The sequence below is a fragment of the Osmia bicornis genome, chromosome 9 (assembly GCF_907164935.1).
Source record: "Osmia bicornis bicornis chromosome 9, iOsmBic2.1, whole genome shotgun sequence".
NCBI lineage: Eukaryota > Metazoa > Arthropoda > Insecta > Hymenoptera > Megachilidae > Osmia > Osmia bicornis.
Genome location: NC_060224.1, coordinates 4,263,187 through 4,277,624, shown reverse-complemented (window position 1 = coordinate 4,277,624; position 14,438 = coordinate 4,263,187). Strand labels below are relative to the sequence as shown.

The following is a 14,438-nucleotide window of genomic DNA, read 5'->3' as shown; positions in this document are numbered from 1 at the left end:
TAAAATGAAACGATGGTAGATGAGTCGTAAATAAATTTGTAAAGTATCTGAAATAAATGAGAAAGAAACACAAGTTAGGTATGGAATCGAATGAATCATTTTAAAATTTCACTTTTATTACTTTTTTATATATGTTTTAACCGTACGCCGTAAGAGGGAACTGATAGAAAATATAAGGAGTTTTGGTGAACACAACACCGTGGCGATAAACGAAGTGCGGCTAAATTGCATTTTCGTCTGCAAAAATGTCAAATAACCACATATTTCAGAAGTTTGGATATCTAAATGCTCCGTATGGTCTCGGTGTTGGTCGTTATGTATGCCAATTGCAGAGAGTAACTTTAAAATTTTGTAAAAACACCGGTCCGAGTCTTGGAATTAGGTAAAGATATTTTCTAACCTATTCTCGACATATCTTTATGTTTTTTAACACGAATTAAATGCAAATTTTTATTGTATACAGGCAATTTTTAGAACACGATTTAATTAATTATGCAAAAGAAAATCCCGGAGTGGTAGTATACCTTAAGCCAAGGAGGCACAAAGCTCCTCAAATAACAGCTGAGTATTGTATGTTGAATATCGTTTCAAAATAAATAGAATTTTTACTTTAGAAATATTATGTTAATGTGTATTTTAGTAAATGGAGATACTCACTGGATTTCTGTCAGCAACTATAGTCGTGACGATATTGTACAATGGATGGAATTATTAAGGACACAGTATCACAATGGTCCAGCTTTAAGATTACTTAAATTATGGAAGACAAACTTTCCTTCTATTCAAGGACCATGGACACCTTTTACTTTTAAAGAACCATCTTTGAATCAAGCTAAATTCCCAGATGTAAGTATTCAATTTGCTTCCTTTTGATCATGTTATTTCTTTATTAAATTTTTTTTCTTGATGCACTATACATCTTGTTCATTTTCAGAAAAATATTGGTAAAGCTGATCAGTTTGAACCTTCAGCAACAGAACAATTGATTAAATTATTTAAAGAACAACAGGAATCTGAAAAACTTAAAGAAGAATACAATAAAGCTAAAGGACATAGTGGTTAAATGATAGTATTTGATGTTTTACTGTATATAAATGTTGTATAAAAATAAAGATTTAAAATTGGATATATTGGAAAGTTAAACCAATATATCTTAACACTTTTAAAATAACATTCTTATTTTTATTATGTTTTATATAATTTTACAAAAAACCCTAATCAATTTAATTAATATTGGAATAAAAATCTTCAAAGTATATTGTTTTAAATAAATGTAAATAATTTACAGATTTATCTATGCCATCTATTGGTGCATTCAAATTCTTTGCATATAATATTATATTTACGGAAAATTAGTATCTACTTAAAATATTAAATACAAAATATAAATTAGGAAGATTATACAGCAATTACATATGATCACTCATTTGTGCTCTATCTTTCTGTGATGTAAGTATATCAGTGACTAGCATTTCATTGTATATACAGTACTTTTAATATCTAATAAAAGCAGAGTTACAATTGAGGCATTGGTACATATCATTCCGAATAATATTTAATGCTACTGTCAAACTTATATGACAGGTACATGGTGTTTTTCTTTTTCAGTTTTGTTGCTGTATATATTTTTTTATATATTCATTGCTATAAAAATATATTTTAATGCTTTTTTTTTATATAAAAAATTGAACAATGACATTGCATATAGCACCATAATTCTTAAATGAACGAATTTCTAAACTAATTACCAAACTAAATAATTCTATTCATTTAACTAACAATTTGACATTTTAAATAAGTTCTTGTAACAGCTTTCAGCGTCTATAATATATTACATATTTTATTATCTATACATTATTACAATCTCAGTGCAATCAATTAAACTTTATTTTTACTAAAATGTATTAACTTTTTCTGTGTCAAAGATTAACCTACTTCGGTTAAGGGGAAATATAGGGGGAGAGGTCTCCCATCAATCGTCCGATTTATTTTTATTCTTATTCATACGAGGCTAACAGGATATTACAGTAACTGATGGTGAATGATAGAAGACTTTTTCTTTTATATTTCCCCTTAAACGAGGGAAGCTTAGCTTGCATGGAAATATACATCTCTGACACAATGAATTAATTATATTACCTAATCTTTTATTTAATGTTTAATTCTCCAATTAAAAGTCCCCAAAAAGTAATAAAACTATATTATGTATGACACCTAAAATTAATTATATTTACTAGAAAATTAACAACCTGTTCACAACATTCCATAAACAATGAATGATGTATTCTGATTTTCGATTTTTTTTTTCTTTTTTCTTTAATAAAATATACAATAAATGTATATTTTTATGTATGCATATGCTTCATCCTTTAAATTTTGATAATATTAATTATAAAAATAGAAAACATCTAAAATACATTCTTAACTGGATTGCAATGAATGATACCTAAAATAATCTTCAGGGGATGGGTACAGTAGCATAACCCTGTTACATTCTAACTGCTTTCATTCGAAATATGAATAAATAGTTTATTTTTACACTACAATGGAGATAGTATTATTTTTCCTTACCATTTTTACAAAAAGAAAAAAAAATGCAATTTTTCCTATATAATATCAGATGGATATAACTCCACGTATCAAAGTAATGAGTTAATGAGGTGATTTAGAAATGTAAGAATTCGAATAGAATGACTGAGATGCTACATACATTCATGCACACAATAAATCACACACTGTGACATACCATTTCATATTAAACACTTCATTATGTATAAATAAGAAATTTATAATGCCTCACTGTAGAATCTCGTTATTAAAAATGACAAATATGGTACTTGCTGCACTGAAATTATTTAACTTTAATCATAATACTAAGAACAAATTTTACACTACAGTATCTTTTGTTATTGGTAATATTTGTTTCTAATAAAAAAAGAAAGAAGATAAATATTACGCTGTAATAGAATAATTAAAAGTCGAATTGTTTATACAAGTGCATTACAAATTCTACTTCATAACTTGAAGTATTTTTATATGTATAAATTTCTCGATTTTTCAGAATATAGAACAATTAATTTAATAAAAGACAACGTACCACATTTGTGAAATTAAAGAAACTAAATCATGCATACGAGCTATCCTTCCCTCTTCGTACAGACAGACACTCACAAAGAAGACAAAACAGCACATCAGGTAAAATATTCTCAGTTAAGCAAAATATCACACATTATATCAATCATAAAAGTGCGACTAGAGATGACTCGAATTATTCGACTTTTAGTCGTTTACTAAACTCCTCTTGTTGCTTTTCTTTCCATTCTTTTTTTGGTTTTGTTCTCTTAAGTTGACCATCCCTAGCAAACAATGTTATTAGATTATTTTCTCATTTTAAAAATATTATTTCCTTTTAATATATTCTTTCAACATACCATTGCAAATCAACTAATCCTCCTTGTCTTGCTATCACAGCTTTTACTCTATTTGCAAAATCAATAGCACTCTCTCCTTCGTTTCTGTACATCGGCGGAAGGTACCAAATATCGCAAACAATAGCCCAACTTGACATAGTCATGTATAAGTATTGTATCATCGAGTACCGACTACTATTCCAGAACGCATCCCCAAACCTTGGATCGTACTATAAAAGATATTGAAATCCATTAGTCAAATTGTTACACGAATACTGTGTTGCACGATATCGAGCAAAGCAATTTAAATTGTCAGAGGTAGGGAACCCGGAAATGCTTACGGCGGAGGGGATATCTGAGACTTTAACATCTTTCCCAAGAAAGCTTACTTTGTTCGATACTGCACATGCATATACAAAATTACCTTTATTGCAACTGGATAAATAACGCCTCCGACTTCAAAACTACCTTTCTTAAACTGCATAACTGATGTGTTATTTATGCATGTTCCTTCCGGAAAAATAAGTATCGGTGGGTTTGTAGGGTCAGATACATGTTTTTTCAATCTATCAAATATGTAAATAATTAACATCGAATTCGGATTAAAATATGTACACGAAAATAACAATAATGACCTTTTCGCAACTGCTTCTCTATCTTTAACCTCGGATCGTTCAAACCAAATATGCGGAGATGCACGTGCTAAGGCTCTTTGCAGAATGCCTAAGAACCCACCATGCCTTTGTCCTATCTAAAAGAATAAATCAGCTGTCTTGATATAAGGAAACAACATGAAAATCTGCAAATCATTATGCAACCAACAAACATGACTTTAGTTAATCAAATAACGTTATAACTTTGATGCACAACAGAAACGTACCAAGGAATAGCAATTATCGCACATGAGTACCAAGACATCAATGGGAGATGTATGGTTAGCCACGCAAATACCTCTAACCGGTCGATTCTCTGGGTTATGATAAGTAATTACCGATGACAAAGCGCTCGACAATATACCAAAACACATTACGGAGACTTTGTGATTCAGCCATCGTTTGAAACTACCCTCTGGAACGTATCCCACGATTGCTGTACACACTGTCAGCCACATCACCTGTAAACCATAAGCTTTGTACCTGAGAAACTCTCTCTTTATCATTGCTGAGTAGTTCTATCTGCAAAGCAAAGTTACAGGATATTGTTACCTGTAACATTTACTAATGCATTTCAACTTTATCGTCGGCAATGTAAATACAGTGACACGTCTGTTACTTTCATAACAGTATACTACCAAAAAGAACACCGTCTATGTAAGATAAGATACGCGGTTTAATTTCCTGCTCTTTTTCAATGTAATCAACTAAAACAAAAATTAATGAATACTCACTCCGATAAAACAAATAAATATCCTTAAAGGAAGAAGGAAACAATATCGCATGAAAAATCCGAACATCCATATCACTGTTAACTTCCAGGAAATGAACTCATAATGTCTGTTCGTTCGTGTTAACAGGTTCCAATTCTGAAACAAAAGTTATTAATCTATCATACGATAATCTGCCTTCCTCTGATCTGTAACCATAAGGAATTACCTTTAGCTCTTCTGCCTCAAAACGAGATGTTACTTCATCTTCAATAATAGCTTCTACACCAGCTTTGATGTAGTCCAAGCAGACTGCTGGTTCGAATTCCCGTTTTAATGTTTCAAATGAATCTCGACGAATAAGGCTCTGAAAAAAGAAAAATTTTATGAAATACTTGCTTCGCATAAATCATATATCGTCGGAGAGACTGACGGTCTACCTCGCTTTTACCCACAGTCGTTGATGTTTGAGAATTCTCTGCTTTCGTTTCTTCGAGATGGTTCCTCTGATTCTGCATTTCCGGTTCGGGCACAAAAATCAGATCCTTCGACCTGGCTATCACGGTACGGTTACTTAATACTCCATTCTGCATTTTGTTCTCGGTATTTAAATTTTGAACGTTCTGCTTTTCAACATGCCGCGACTCGAGTTCCTCGTCCGCCTCTTCTTCATCTTGATTCCACGTACCGTTTCGTTTCTTCACATTTTCAATGTTTTGTCTGCCATACTGAAATCGACAGGAAGATACGATCTGAGCAATTATTCAAACGGGACATTCTAATGACCCCGAGGAATTCATGGTATGCGTTTCTTGATAGAAAAAGGGGGTTGAACGGTTCTTGAACTTAAAAGAGTAAGACAGAAACATAGGGCTATTCAGTCTAGATATAATTTACGAGAAATCAATATTTGAAACGTGGATCCATGAGTTAAGTACCAGGAAGAATAAAAAAAATATCTTTAATTCTAAAAACTGAAACTTGAAACTTATAACTTAGAATTAGAATTGCATAGGTCTTAGAAAATCTTGCGTTATTGAACATACACATCGTATAAAGGTAAAAATAATTGATACCTTCAGATAATAACAAAGCAATTACATATTCCGATCGATCATTTATTCTTACAAACTGACTTGCATATATACAAATTCCGGCACTGAGCGTAAACAAAGTGATCTGAACATCTAAGTAAGTACGTTCATGATAAGTGATAAAATTTTGAAATTGATACAAATGACGAATGAAAGAAAAACAATATTTTAATTAATTGCTGTTAATATTGTGGACAATAAGCGTGGAACGGTTCAAGAAAGTTCAAACGCCAATAAAAAGAACACGATAATTACCGTGTTTAAAAATACTGTAAGAAAATGTATCAATTGCAGCTGTGCAAAAAAAAGAAAGAATTGCATAATCATGTGTAAAATAAACCATTCGAAACAGAGTAAAAATACATTTCCTTAGTCACTGATGTATAGTAATCAATCATTATGCTGCATACGATAATATAAGCTGTTTTATAAAAGGTGACTGAATGAACAGGTGATCGCATTGTCGTAAATTCATCTAAGTAAGCAGATATAGACGAATATACAAACAATCACTTATCAAACAGTAAAAGATTATGCATACTAATGTTTGTTTCGCTATAAGTACTTATGATCAGCAGTGAATGATCTGTTACTGTTTGATGAAATGCTCGATACTGAAAGTACGTATGTGAACACCTGTCTTAGGAATTTCATTTTTTTAAATAATTTATTCATCTTGGATACAATCAGGCAAGGGACGATTCTATAAGCGAAAATAAATCGAGAAGTCAACGACAAATTATTTGTCATAAAAGGACGATATTATGGACATTATTTTTATCCTAAAGGGTTGCATCCCCTAACTTATATAATCGAAAAATAAACCTTAAACAAAATTTATTCTTTCTTTTCAGCTTATTAGCCAACCCGTATCTAAGATTAATGAAAATCTTGAGAAGGGGGCTATAGCATTTAGACTTCCTGTTACTTTCGTACAGGCCAAATGGTAAGAGTTATTGGAAAAACTTAGTGGGTCAAAATCACAACGAATGGCCGAAGTTTTTTTATTTTTTTGCCACTTCTGGTCTGACCGGAAATGACCGAAAAAGGGTTGTATTACTCAACCTGGAACACCCTGTATACATTGCTGGTAAAAAGAAAACATACGATGCTTAATCTAATTATCGTGTTATTAGGTACTTTGATTACAAACAGAAAAAAGTTGAACAGCATAGAAAAGTTTACTCTTTATCATTGATAAAGTTCAGTTGTACACCTTGCATATTGAATGATCCTCGACTATGCACGGATATAGTCGTTCTCACGACGATGGACAAGTAAAATGAACATATTTATTCTTATATGATGGAAATGTAATTTAAATCCGTGGAATGAGCCTGTTATACAATTCAACAAGGACATTTATAAGCAAGTCGAGCACGCAAAGCGTATGTTATTGCGAATACAACAAATTCTTGGCTTCTCGTTTCGTTACTGGTACGTTTGTACTAAACATATATGTACTTTACTGCAGTTCTTTTTCCTCTCCTTCTTATTCTTTTTTTCCAGAACAAACACATTCCCTCCGATTTGCGAATGGAAATTTAACCAAGGTCATGAGACATCAGCGAAAAACAAACTAGATGGAGTTACGTTTGATAAAGAAGATACTATCAGGAGAATTTTGATTTTCGTGCGTTAGAACATAGAGGAAAAAGAAATTAACACTTTCAGTGTTGCGTTAGAAAGAACCTACTTTAATTACTTTGGATAATCGCCGTTTAATACGAGACTCAGGGCCGGCCCTGAGATTTTGGAGGTCCGAGGCGAGCTCTGAAAAATGGCCCCTTATGATATGACATAAAGAAAAGTACCTTAAATAAAATTTATAAAATTAACATTAAAGCTTGTATAACAAATTTAGATTTGCATTTAGACGCAAAATCGTCATATGGGGGCGTTGGACCTTGGGGGGCCTTAGGCCCAGGGCCGGCGCTGACGAGACTCCATCGCGAAACGATTCGTTTCGATAAGTTTTGATTTGGAAATAAACCAGCCCTGATAATGAACGTCAGTTCAACACGCGTTTAATGAATTATCCTGCTAATCGTGACATTACTCGATAACAACGATGAAAGTACAATCGATAAAAGACCAGTTTTGAGAAAAGATGTGCTTGAACTTTGCCATTAGCCGTTCTTGATTTTCATTCGCCTATTTGAATCAGCCTATGGCGTCTTGTTCTTTTTTTTTATTCAAAAAATTACTCGATTACGTTATAACGAGTAACATAATTATCAATTTATATGCTATTTTTATGCGAACATGATGAACAAGTGTGATCTGACGAAAGCGAATAGATTCATAGGCGATTAATTCAATATTTTTTTTTCTTTTTCTTTGATCGAGACATTTATTCAATACTGTGAGATTCTTGTTTTTCTAACAAGCATTATTGTTAGGTGTGAATATATCATCGATGAATTATTTTTATCGCGTTTAATACAAAATGATGTCTCTCTTTCAAATACGCATACTCTCTTTTCGCGCGCAAAAATTTCTTATCGTGCGAATCGATTCGAATCCAATTAAAAAAAAAAAATGTACATACGCGTGTGTTTAATTCCTAATTTCTATTTTCCGGAAATAAGACAAAATCAGTGAACGATCTTCCTTATACAGGAGGCTCAATTACAAATGGATCGTATAATTATCTGAACGATGAAAGACGATGGAAAAATACGGAAGCGAAAGTTGAATGACTGATTAAAATTTATCGTGCAGAAATATGTTGAAGATTGATGGTTTTCGATGTTGCTTTGCTCCATGCAATTTAATTATTAAATTCACATGTAATTATTGTGTTGAATATTATCTCGTGCAGACGTTACTGTATCTACTGATTTCAATCCTCGCTGAGGACTTTGCCCGGTTATTATTGATCCACCTGAAGAAATACTTGTGCTTCTTATCAGACAATGATCGAAGAACCCATTAAATTTATAACAATACTTGCGATGTACCAGATAATGAAGAGAAAAAAGAATCTGATACAAAAGCGTAATAAAGGTATTGTTCGCTCGTTAGCCGTGCCATCACCAGTAACTAAACGGGATCGAGTTTAAACCAACGGTAGGTAACTGACCGTCTCCTTGAGCGATCAAAGTACTACGAACTTTTAATGAACGTTTATATACAAAGAACTGGGCCATCGATTCCGGTGCATATGAATTGAAAAACAAAATTCCATATTTTCATTTGGAATAATAAATGAAAATTAAAAATACCTATAATATAATGCATAAGTGCAAAGGAAACGTTTTAATTTTATTTATTATTCTAAATTGATAATCGCAGATGATTCTTAAACATTTACTATCCTGAAATCGCCATTTCTATTTTGGGAATGCATACACCGTCTTGCACACGTTACACGACAGGCTATGATTCAATATTCCAAACACGTTGAGGAAATTACGAGAAAGTCGAGATACCTTGATTTCGAAACTGTCAAAATGGTTACCACGCGTTTCGAACGTGGAAAAAGTGCTGTTTAACGCACGATGACACAGGAAATTCTAAACATTTTCAGGGTACATACACCGGTGTTTGTAAAAAGCTATAGTCAAAGGTGTTAAATTTCGTACTTTTAACACAACGAATCACCTGAGCCTGCAACTTCACTGTTTAATAACTTTAAATCGATACGAACTTGTTATGTATAGTGTAGCACTATCGTCGGTGATTCACTAAACTATGCCTAAATTAATTCCGATTTAATATTTCACTGTGTATACACCGTACCGGTTGCGTTCATTGATGCCATAACTAACGTGTGCGTTTAAAACCGCAAGTGCGAGGAACTGTATTGAAATATACATACGAATGACAGGCATGAATAAAACGGTTGAAATCTTTACTAGCAAGTAATTAATCATCGACACAATGGTCGAATTGTACGATCGTTGAAAATGAACAAACCAAAAAACATGCTTTATTATTTATTTACTGATGATACCGAACATATGCTTATGAAACAGCATTGAATTCTTAGAAAACGAGAATAAATGAATAGGATACCCGATCAGTCATTTTGTGAATCGAAAAATTAATTTTCTACAAATGACATTTGTGTTAATTGTCATGAATTTTACTTTATACAACTCTATCAACAAATGAAGGGAATTATAATTGTAGCAAAATTAATTGGGAAGAGTACTGAAAATGAAACACTATTAATAATAAATAAAAATAAGAATGTAACGGGTGTTAATACAAATTTTACCGTTTAAATTAAATCGAGTACGTAAAGTATGATGATTATTGAAAATGTACAATGTCCACTTGAAATTTAACAAACCTAAATCTTGTTGAAACAAGTATTAAAAGATCAATATAACCTTCATAACTGTATTGGAAATAATACATTTTATGTAAAAATGTTTATAACGTATCACTAACCGGATGAGCATTGTAAATTCAGTTCACGATTTTTAAATTAATGGGTACAGCATAATAATTGAAGTTTTTAAATATTGTTCATTTTAATGTATATCTTACCTCGAAAAGTGTTAGCAACAATTTTATGTATAACCTTCTAACACCAAGTGATTTTCCGATAGATGCCAAGAAGATGATAGCAAGCAAAAACATGAGAAAAGGTGTTAAAAATAAAGAAATCGCCAAAGACATCACCATCCACAATGACGCCATTTTGCTTACTGCCGAGCATTATCCGTAAACGCAAAACGATCCTTCGCTCAAAACCTGTGAATTTAAATACTATAGAAAGCTAACAATAACTAAGTGTTCACTGCCATCTGTAACGGAACAGTTGAAGCACGAATCGAGTTCCCCTCTTTGAGCATAGAAGATGTATAACATAGACTAATCACCTTATGGAAGTATGTGCCCCACGATCTGAAATACCGACGTAGTTTGAAACCTTGTTTTTGTCAATTGTTTCGTGGCGCACTCTACGATTTAGGACAGTGATTTTAGGAATTAAATAAGGGGTTGAAGGATCGAGAGATCTTATCAAAGAAAAAACCCATGGAGGCAAAATGGTACAAAACTAATCACACGATAAACCACATTAATAATTCCATAAATAAATATGAAAACGCATTTCTATGCGTTTCTACGCACGCCATAAAATCCCATAAAAGATTTACAAACACATATATGATTACCTACCTAATTATACAGGGAAGCACACTGGTACACGTGCAGACACATGGGGGATCACACCACAAAACGTGTTGAAAAATCCTCATGAGTGGGCACAAATACAATTAAAACCCCTACGCACATGAACTATCACTTTAAGTAGTCTACAAATCAACACATGCTTCAATAATAATCAAAACGTGGGCTTGTACCTGTATACATATCACATGTATTTAGATCTGTGCTCCTCGGCGTTCGCGACAGGACTGATTACGTTTAACCTTCGTCTAGTAAACCATGACGTTCCGCATTCCTGAGCTACTGTTCCCCCTTCTACAGGGTGGACCGAGCAACTGTTTCGGGCCATATCTCCGTTATTAATGCAGTTACGAAAAAATTTCAAAGGAGAAAGATAAATGGCTCGAAGAGCACTAAAAAAATATCAATATATATTGGTTTAAAAGATATCTTAGAGAGAAACGGAGAGAGCCTGCTGTCTCTCCCTGAGATATCTTTAGAACTAATCAATTTTTAGTCCAAGTGTCTTAACACTTTCTTACAGAGAATAAAAAGACGCTTCCATTGACCTATAGCACAGTACACAATTCCATTTTTAAAAATGTTATGAAATTACCATTGTGCAGTGAAGATAATATAGTTGAATATGTGTGTTTCTGCTTAGCTCGTTTATTGATTCATACCAGGAAAGTTATGGATGCTAATAATATATCATTGACTTATTGATAAAGGCTGATAATCTTGCAGTTCACAATTTTCCATAAACTTTATACTTATTACTCATTTTTACACTTTTTCCAAAAATTGCGAGCAAGTAACGAAGATAAGCACTTAATATGTTTCCTTTAATTTCCTCTAATCTCGTGTCATTAGAAATTACCATTATTGTAATTGGTTTTCCTTGTAGCTATAAGGAAAACTCATCTTACAAATAATATAGATGCGAGAGTCTGCTGATAATTATCGCTTCCTTCTTCTCTGTAGCTCTTCGATTCCCCTCCATTTCATTCTATATATTCTAGAGTCCACAGTATAGAGGGATCATAAGTTCGCCAGCGGTTCGAAGCACTGGTACTGTTCGAAACATGGATTAACGTGTATTTCAATAAAGTTATTGTGTTTACTTTCAAAAGGAAATTAAGGTAATTTTAAGTTACGTTACAATCACTGCTAAGAATTAATTAATTCCTATTAACAATATCTTACTCGGTAAATGTATCAACAGTGAATTAAGAACAATTTTGCACAGCACTTATTCAATTAGTTGCATTCATTGGTAATTGAACCACACTTTTCCGCTCCATTTACTATCGTGATCATTATTAATTATGACACAAAACAGATAGAATCTTCAGAAATTTTATTCAAATGGCTTTCGAAGGTGATAAGTATTTCTGATAAGGGTATGAATATCATTCGAATTGATTAAAATGATATTTTCAGAAGCAAATAGTGCTCTCACTCGATCGTAAATATTTATATCAATCGGCACCGATATGTTGGCCTACACCAAGGTTTTTATCATCACGTGCCTACTTCGAGCGCACTTTGCGATAGCGTTCAGCGGTATTACGGAAGTTGATGTTAGCACGTGTCAACTGCCACTGAAATTAGCACAGGAAATAGATTCATACGGTCCGATTGTTAAAAATATAATAAAAGAAGCAACATCGGGATCCTTCAAAGGAGTCACCTGGAACGAATTATCTTACTTCGTTGACACATTCGGCCCGAGATTATACGGCACCGAAGTATTAGAACAATCGATCGATTACGTGTTAAATAAATCAATCGAGTGTGGCTTGGAAAATGTCCACGGTGAACATGTGCCCGTACCTCATTGGATCAGGTAAGGTTTTGTTAACTATTTGAAAATTTAGATGATCGAGCCGTTCGTTTTCTAGAGGGAAGGAATCTGCGACTCTTTTAAAGCCAAGACGCAAAAATATTGCTCTTCTTGGATTGGGTTACAGTGTTGGTACACCGCCTGAAGGTATAACCGCAAAAGCAATCGTTGTAAATAGTCTCGACGAGCTACATCAGAGGAAAAATGAAGTAATTACTTTGAAAATTTCAATCAAATTAAAAAAGAAAAATTGGATGAAATAAATAAAATTTGTATGTCTGATTTTTAGGTGCAAGGAAAAATCGTGGTGTACAATCAGAAATATGTTAACTACGCGGAGACGGCTGATTATCGTGTCATTGGAGCCTCGGTAGCATCGAGATATGGTGCTGTTGCTGCTTTAATTAACTCGGTCACGCCATTCTCTCTTTACACGCCGCACACTGGCGAACAAATGTACGAACAAAATGTGACCAAGAAAATTCCGGCTGCCTGTATCACGGCTGAAGATGCTGCGTTGTTAAGGAGAATGTCGCAAAGAGGTAAATGATATTCAAAATACCAGCAATTCAAGAAAAAACAATTTCTTCAAATATAATTGCTTTTACCTTAGGTAATACTATAGAAATAAACTTGAAAATGGAGGCGAAAAATTTGCCGGACACGATATCACGAAATATAGTAGCTGAAATAAATGGCACCACGAATCCGGAAAAAGTGGTGGTTGTGTCTGGTCATATTGATAGTTGGGACGTTGGTCAAGGAGCAATGGATGATGGAGGTGGTGCGTTTGTTTCATGGGAAGCATTGAAATTATTGAAACATCTCAATCTTAGACCACGTCGAACGATAAGGTGAAATTAATTTAACTACAAATGAAGAAACTAATTTAAATAACGTAAATCATTTGAATCGGTAATTTTCAGAATGATTATGTGGACAGCTGAAGAGGCTGGTATGATAGGAGCTAATCATTATATTAAAGCTCACAAAGCTGAAGAACATAATTTACAATTTGTAATGGAATCGGATTTGGGCACTTTCACACCATTAGGACTTGAATATACTGGAACTGATGAAGTTAAATGCATTTTGGCAAGAATTTTGAAGTAAGGAAGTAAACTTAAGATTTGATATCAGATATAATTACCTTCTTGATTTGTATTATTTACAGGCTTCTATCCCCTATGGGAAAAATGGGACTACGTATTCCCCAACTGGGACCTGATATCGAAGCATGGGCACAGGCAGGAGTACCTGCAGGTTCACTTTGGACACAGAATGAAAAATACTTTTATTACCACCATACTAATGCAGATACCATGCTGCTCGAGGATCCGGAAGCTCTTGATAAAGGAACAGCCGTGGTCGCAGCAGTAGCATACGTGCTTGCTGATATTACTGTGGATCTTCCTCGACATAAGTGATTTAATTATTGATATTGTTATCATTAATAACGAAATAAACTTTTTTTATCGTATAAAAACGTGAATTTAAGCATTTTTATTTCAAACGTTCTCCTTTTTACAGACAATCCTAACATAAAAATACTTAGGCCCGATCGTTCATGTGGTCGTAATTTCACTATGGTCGTCAAA

General features: G+C 33.3%; 3 protein-coding genes across 6 annotated transcripts; 2 read left to right on the top strand and 1 right to left on the bottom strand.

Moving 5' to 3' along the window:
- Nucleotides 1-160: 160 nt before the first annotated feature.
- LOC114883148 (39S ribosomal protein L43, mitochondrial) lies at nucleotides 161-1,171 on the top strand. Its single transcript, XM_029200637.2, has 4 exons — nucleotides 161-382; nucleotides 464-570; nucleotides 641-846; nucleotides 935-1,171. Exons 1-4 carry the CDS (start codon nucleotides 246-248, stop codon nucleotides 1,061-1,063), a joined length of 579 nt encoding a protein of 192 aa, XP_029056470.1. The 5' UTR covers nucleotides 161-245; the 3' UTR covers nucleotides 1,064-1,171.
- Nucleotides 1,172-1,471: 300 nt separating this feature from the next.
- On the bottom strand, nucleotides 1,472-11,264 carry LOC114883143 (glycerol-3-phosphate acyltransferase 3). Of its 4 annotated transcripts, none has more exons than XM_046287051.1 (9): nucleotides 11,189-11,264; nucleotides 5,214-5,501; nucleotides 5,003-5,140; nucleotides 4,798-4,932; nucleotides 4,291-4,524; nucleotides 4,046-4,161; nucleotides 3,835-3,976; nucleotides 3,432-3,640; nucleotides 1,472-3,356 (listed from the first exon to the last, which is right to left on the bottom strand). In XM_046287051.1, the coding sequence occupies exons 2-9, from the start codon at nucleotides 5,364-5,366 to the stop codon at nucleotides 3,269-3,271; spliced, it is 1,215 nt and encodes a 404-aa protein (XP_046143007.1). In that variant the 5' UTR covers nucleotides 5,367-5,501; nucleotides 11,189-11,264; the 3' UTR covers nucleotides 1,472-3,268. The 4 variants fall into 4 exon arrangements, with proteins under 4 accessions (XP_046143007.1, XP_046143006.1, XP_029056464.1 ...); XM_046287050.1 differs by lacking the exon at nucleotides 11,189-11,264 and adding an exon at nucleotides 11,004-11,139; XM_029200631.2 differs by lacking the exon at nucleotides 11,189-11,264 and adding an exon at nucleotides 10,368-10,574.
- A 762-nt stretch (nucleotides 11,265-12,026) lies between these two features.
- Nucleotides 12,027-14,332, top strand: LOC114883099 (carboxypeptidase Q-like). The gene is made up of 7 exons (XM_029200530.2): nucleotides 12,027-12,136; nucleotides 12,438-12,843; nucleotides 12,899-13,049; nucleotides 13,130-13,382; nucleotides 13,454-13,694; nucleotides 13,767-13,949; nucleotides 14,015-14,332. Exons 2-7 carry the CDS (start codon nucleotides 12,491-12,493, stop codon nucleotides 14,265-14,267), a joined length of 1,434 nt encoding a protein of 477 aa, XP_029056363.2. The 5' UTR covers nucleotides 12,027-12,136; nucleotides 12,438-12,490; the 3' UTR covers nucleotides 14,268-14,332.
- The last annotated feature ends 106 nt before the right edge of the window (nucleotides 14,333-14,438 follow it).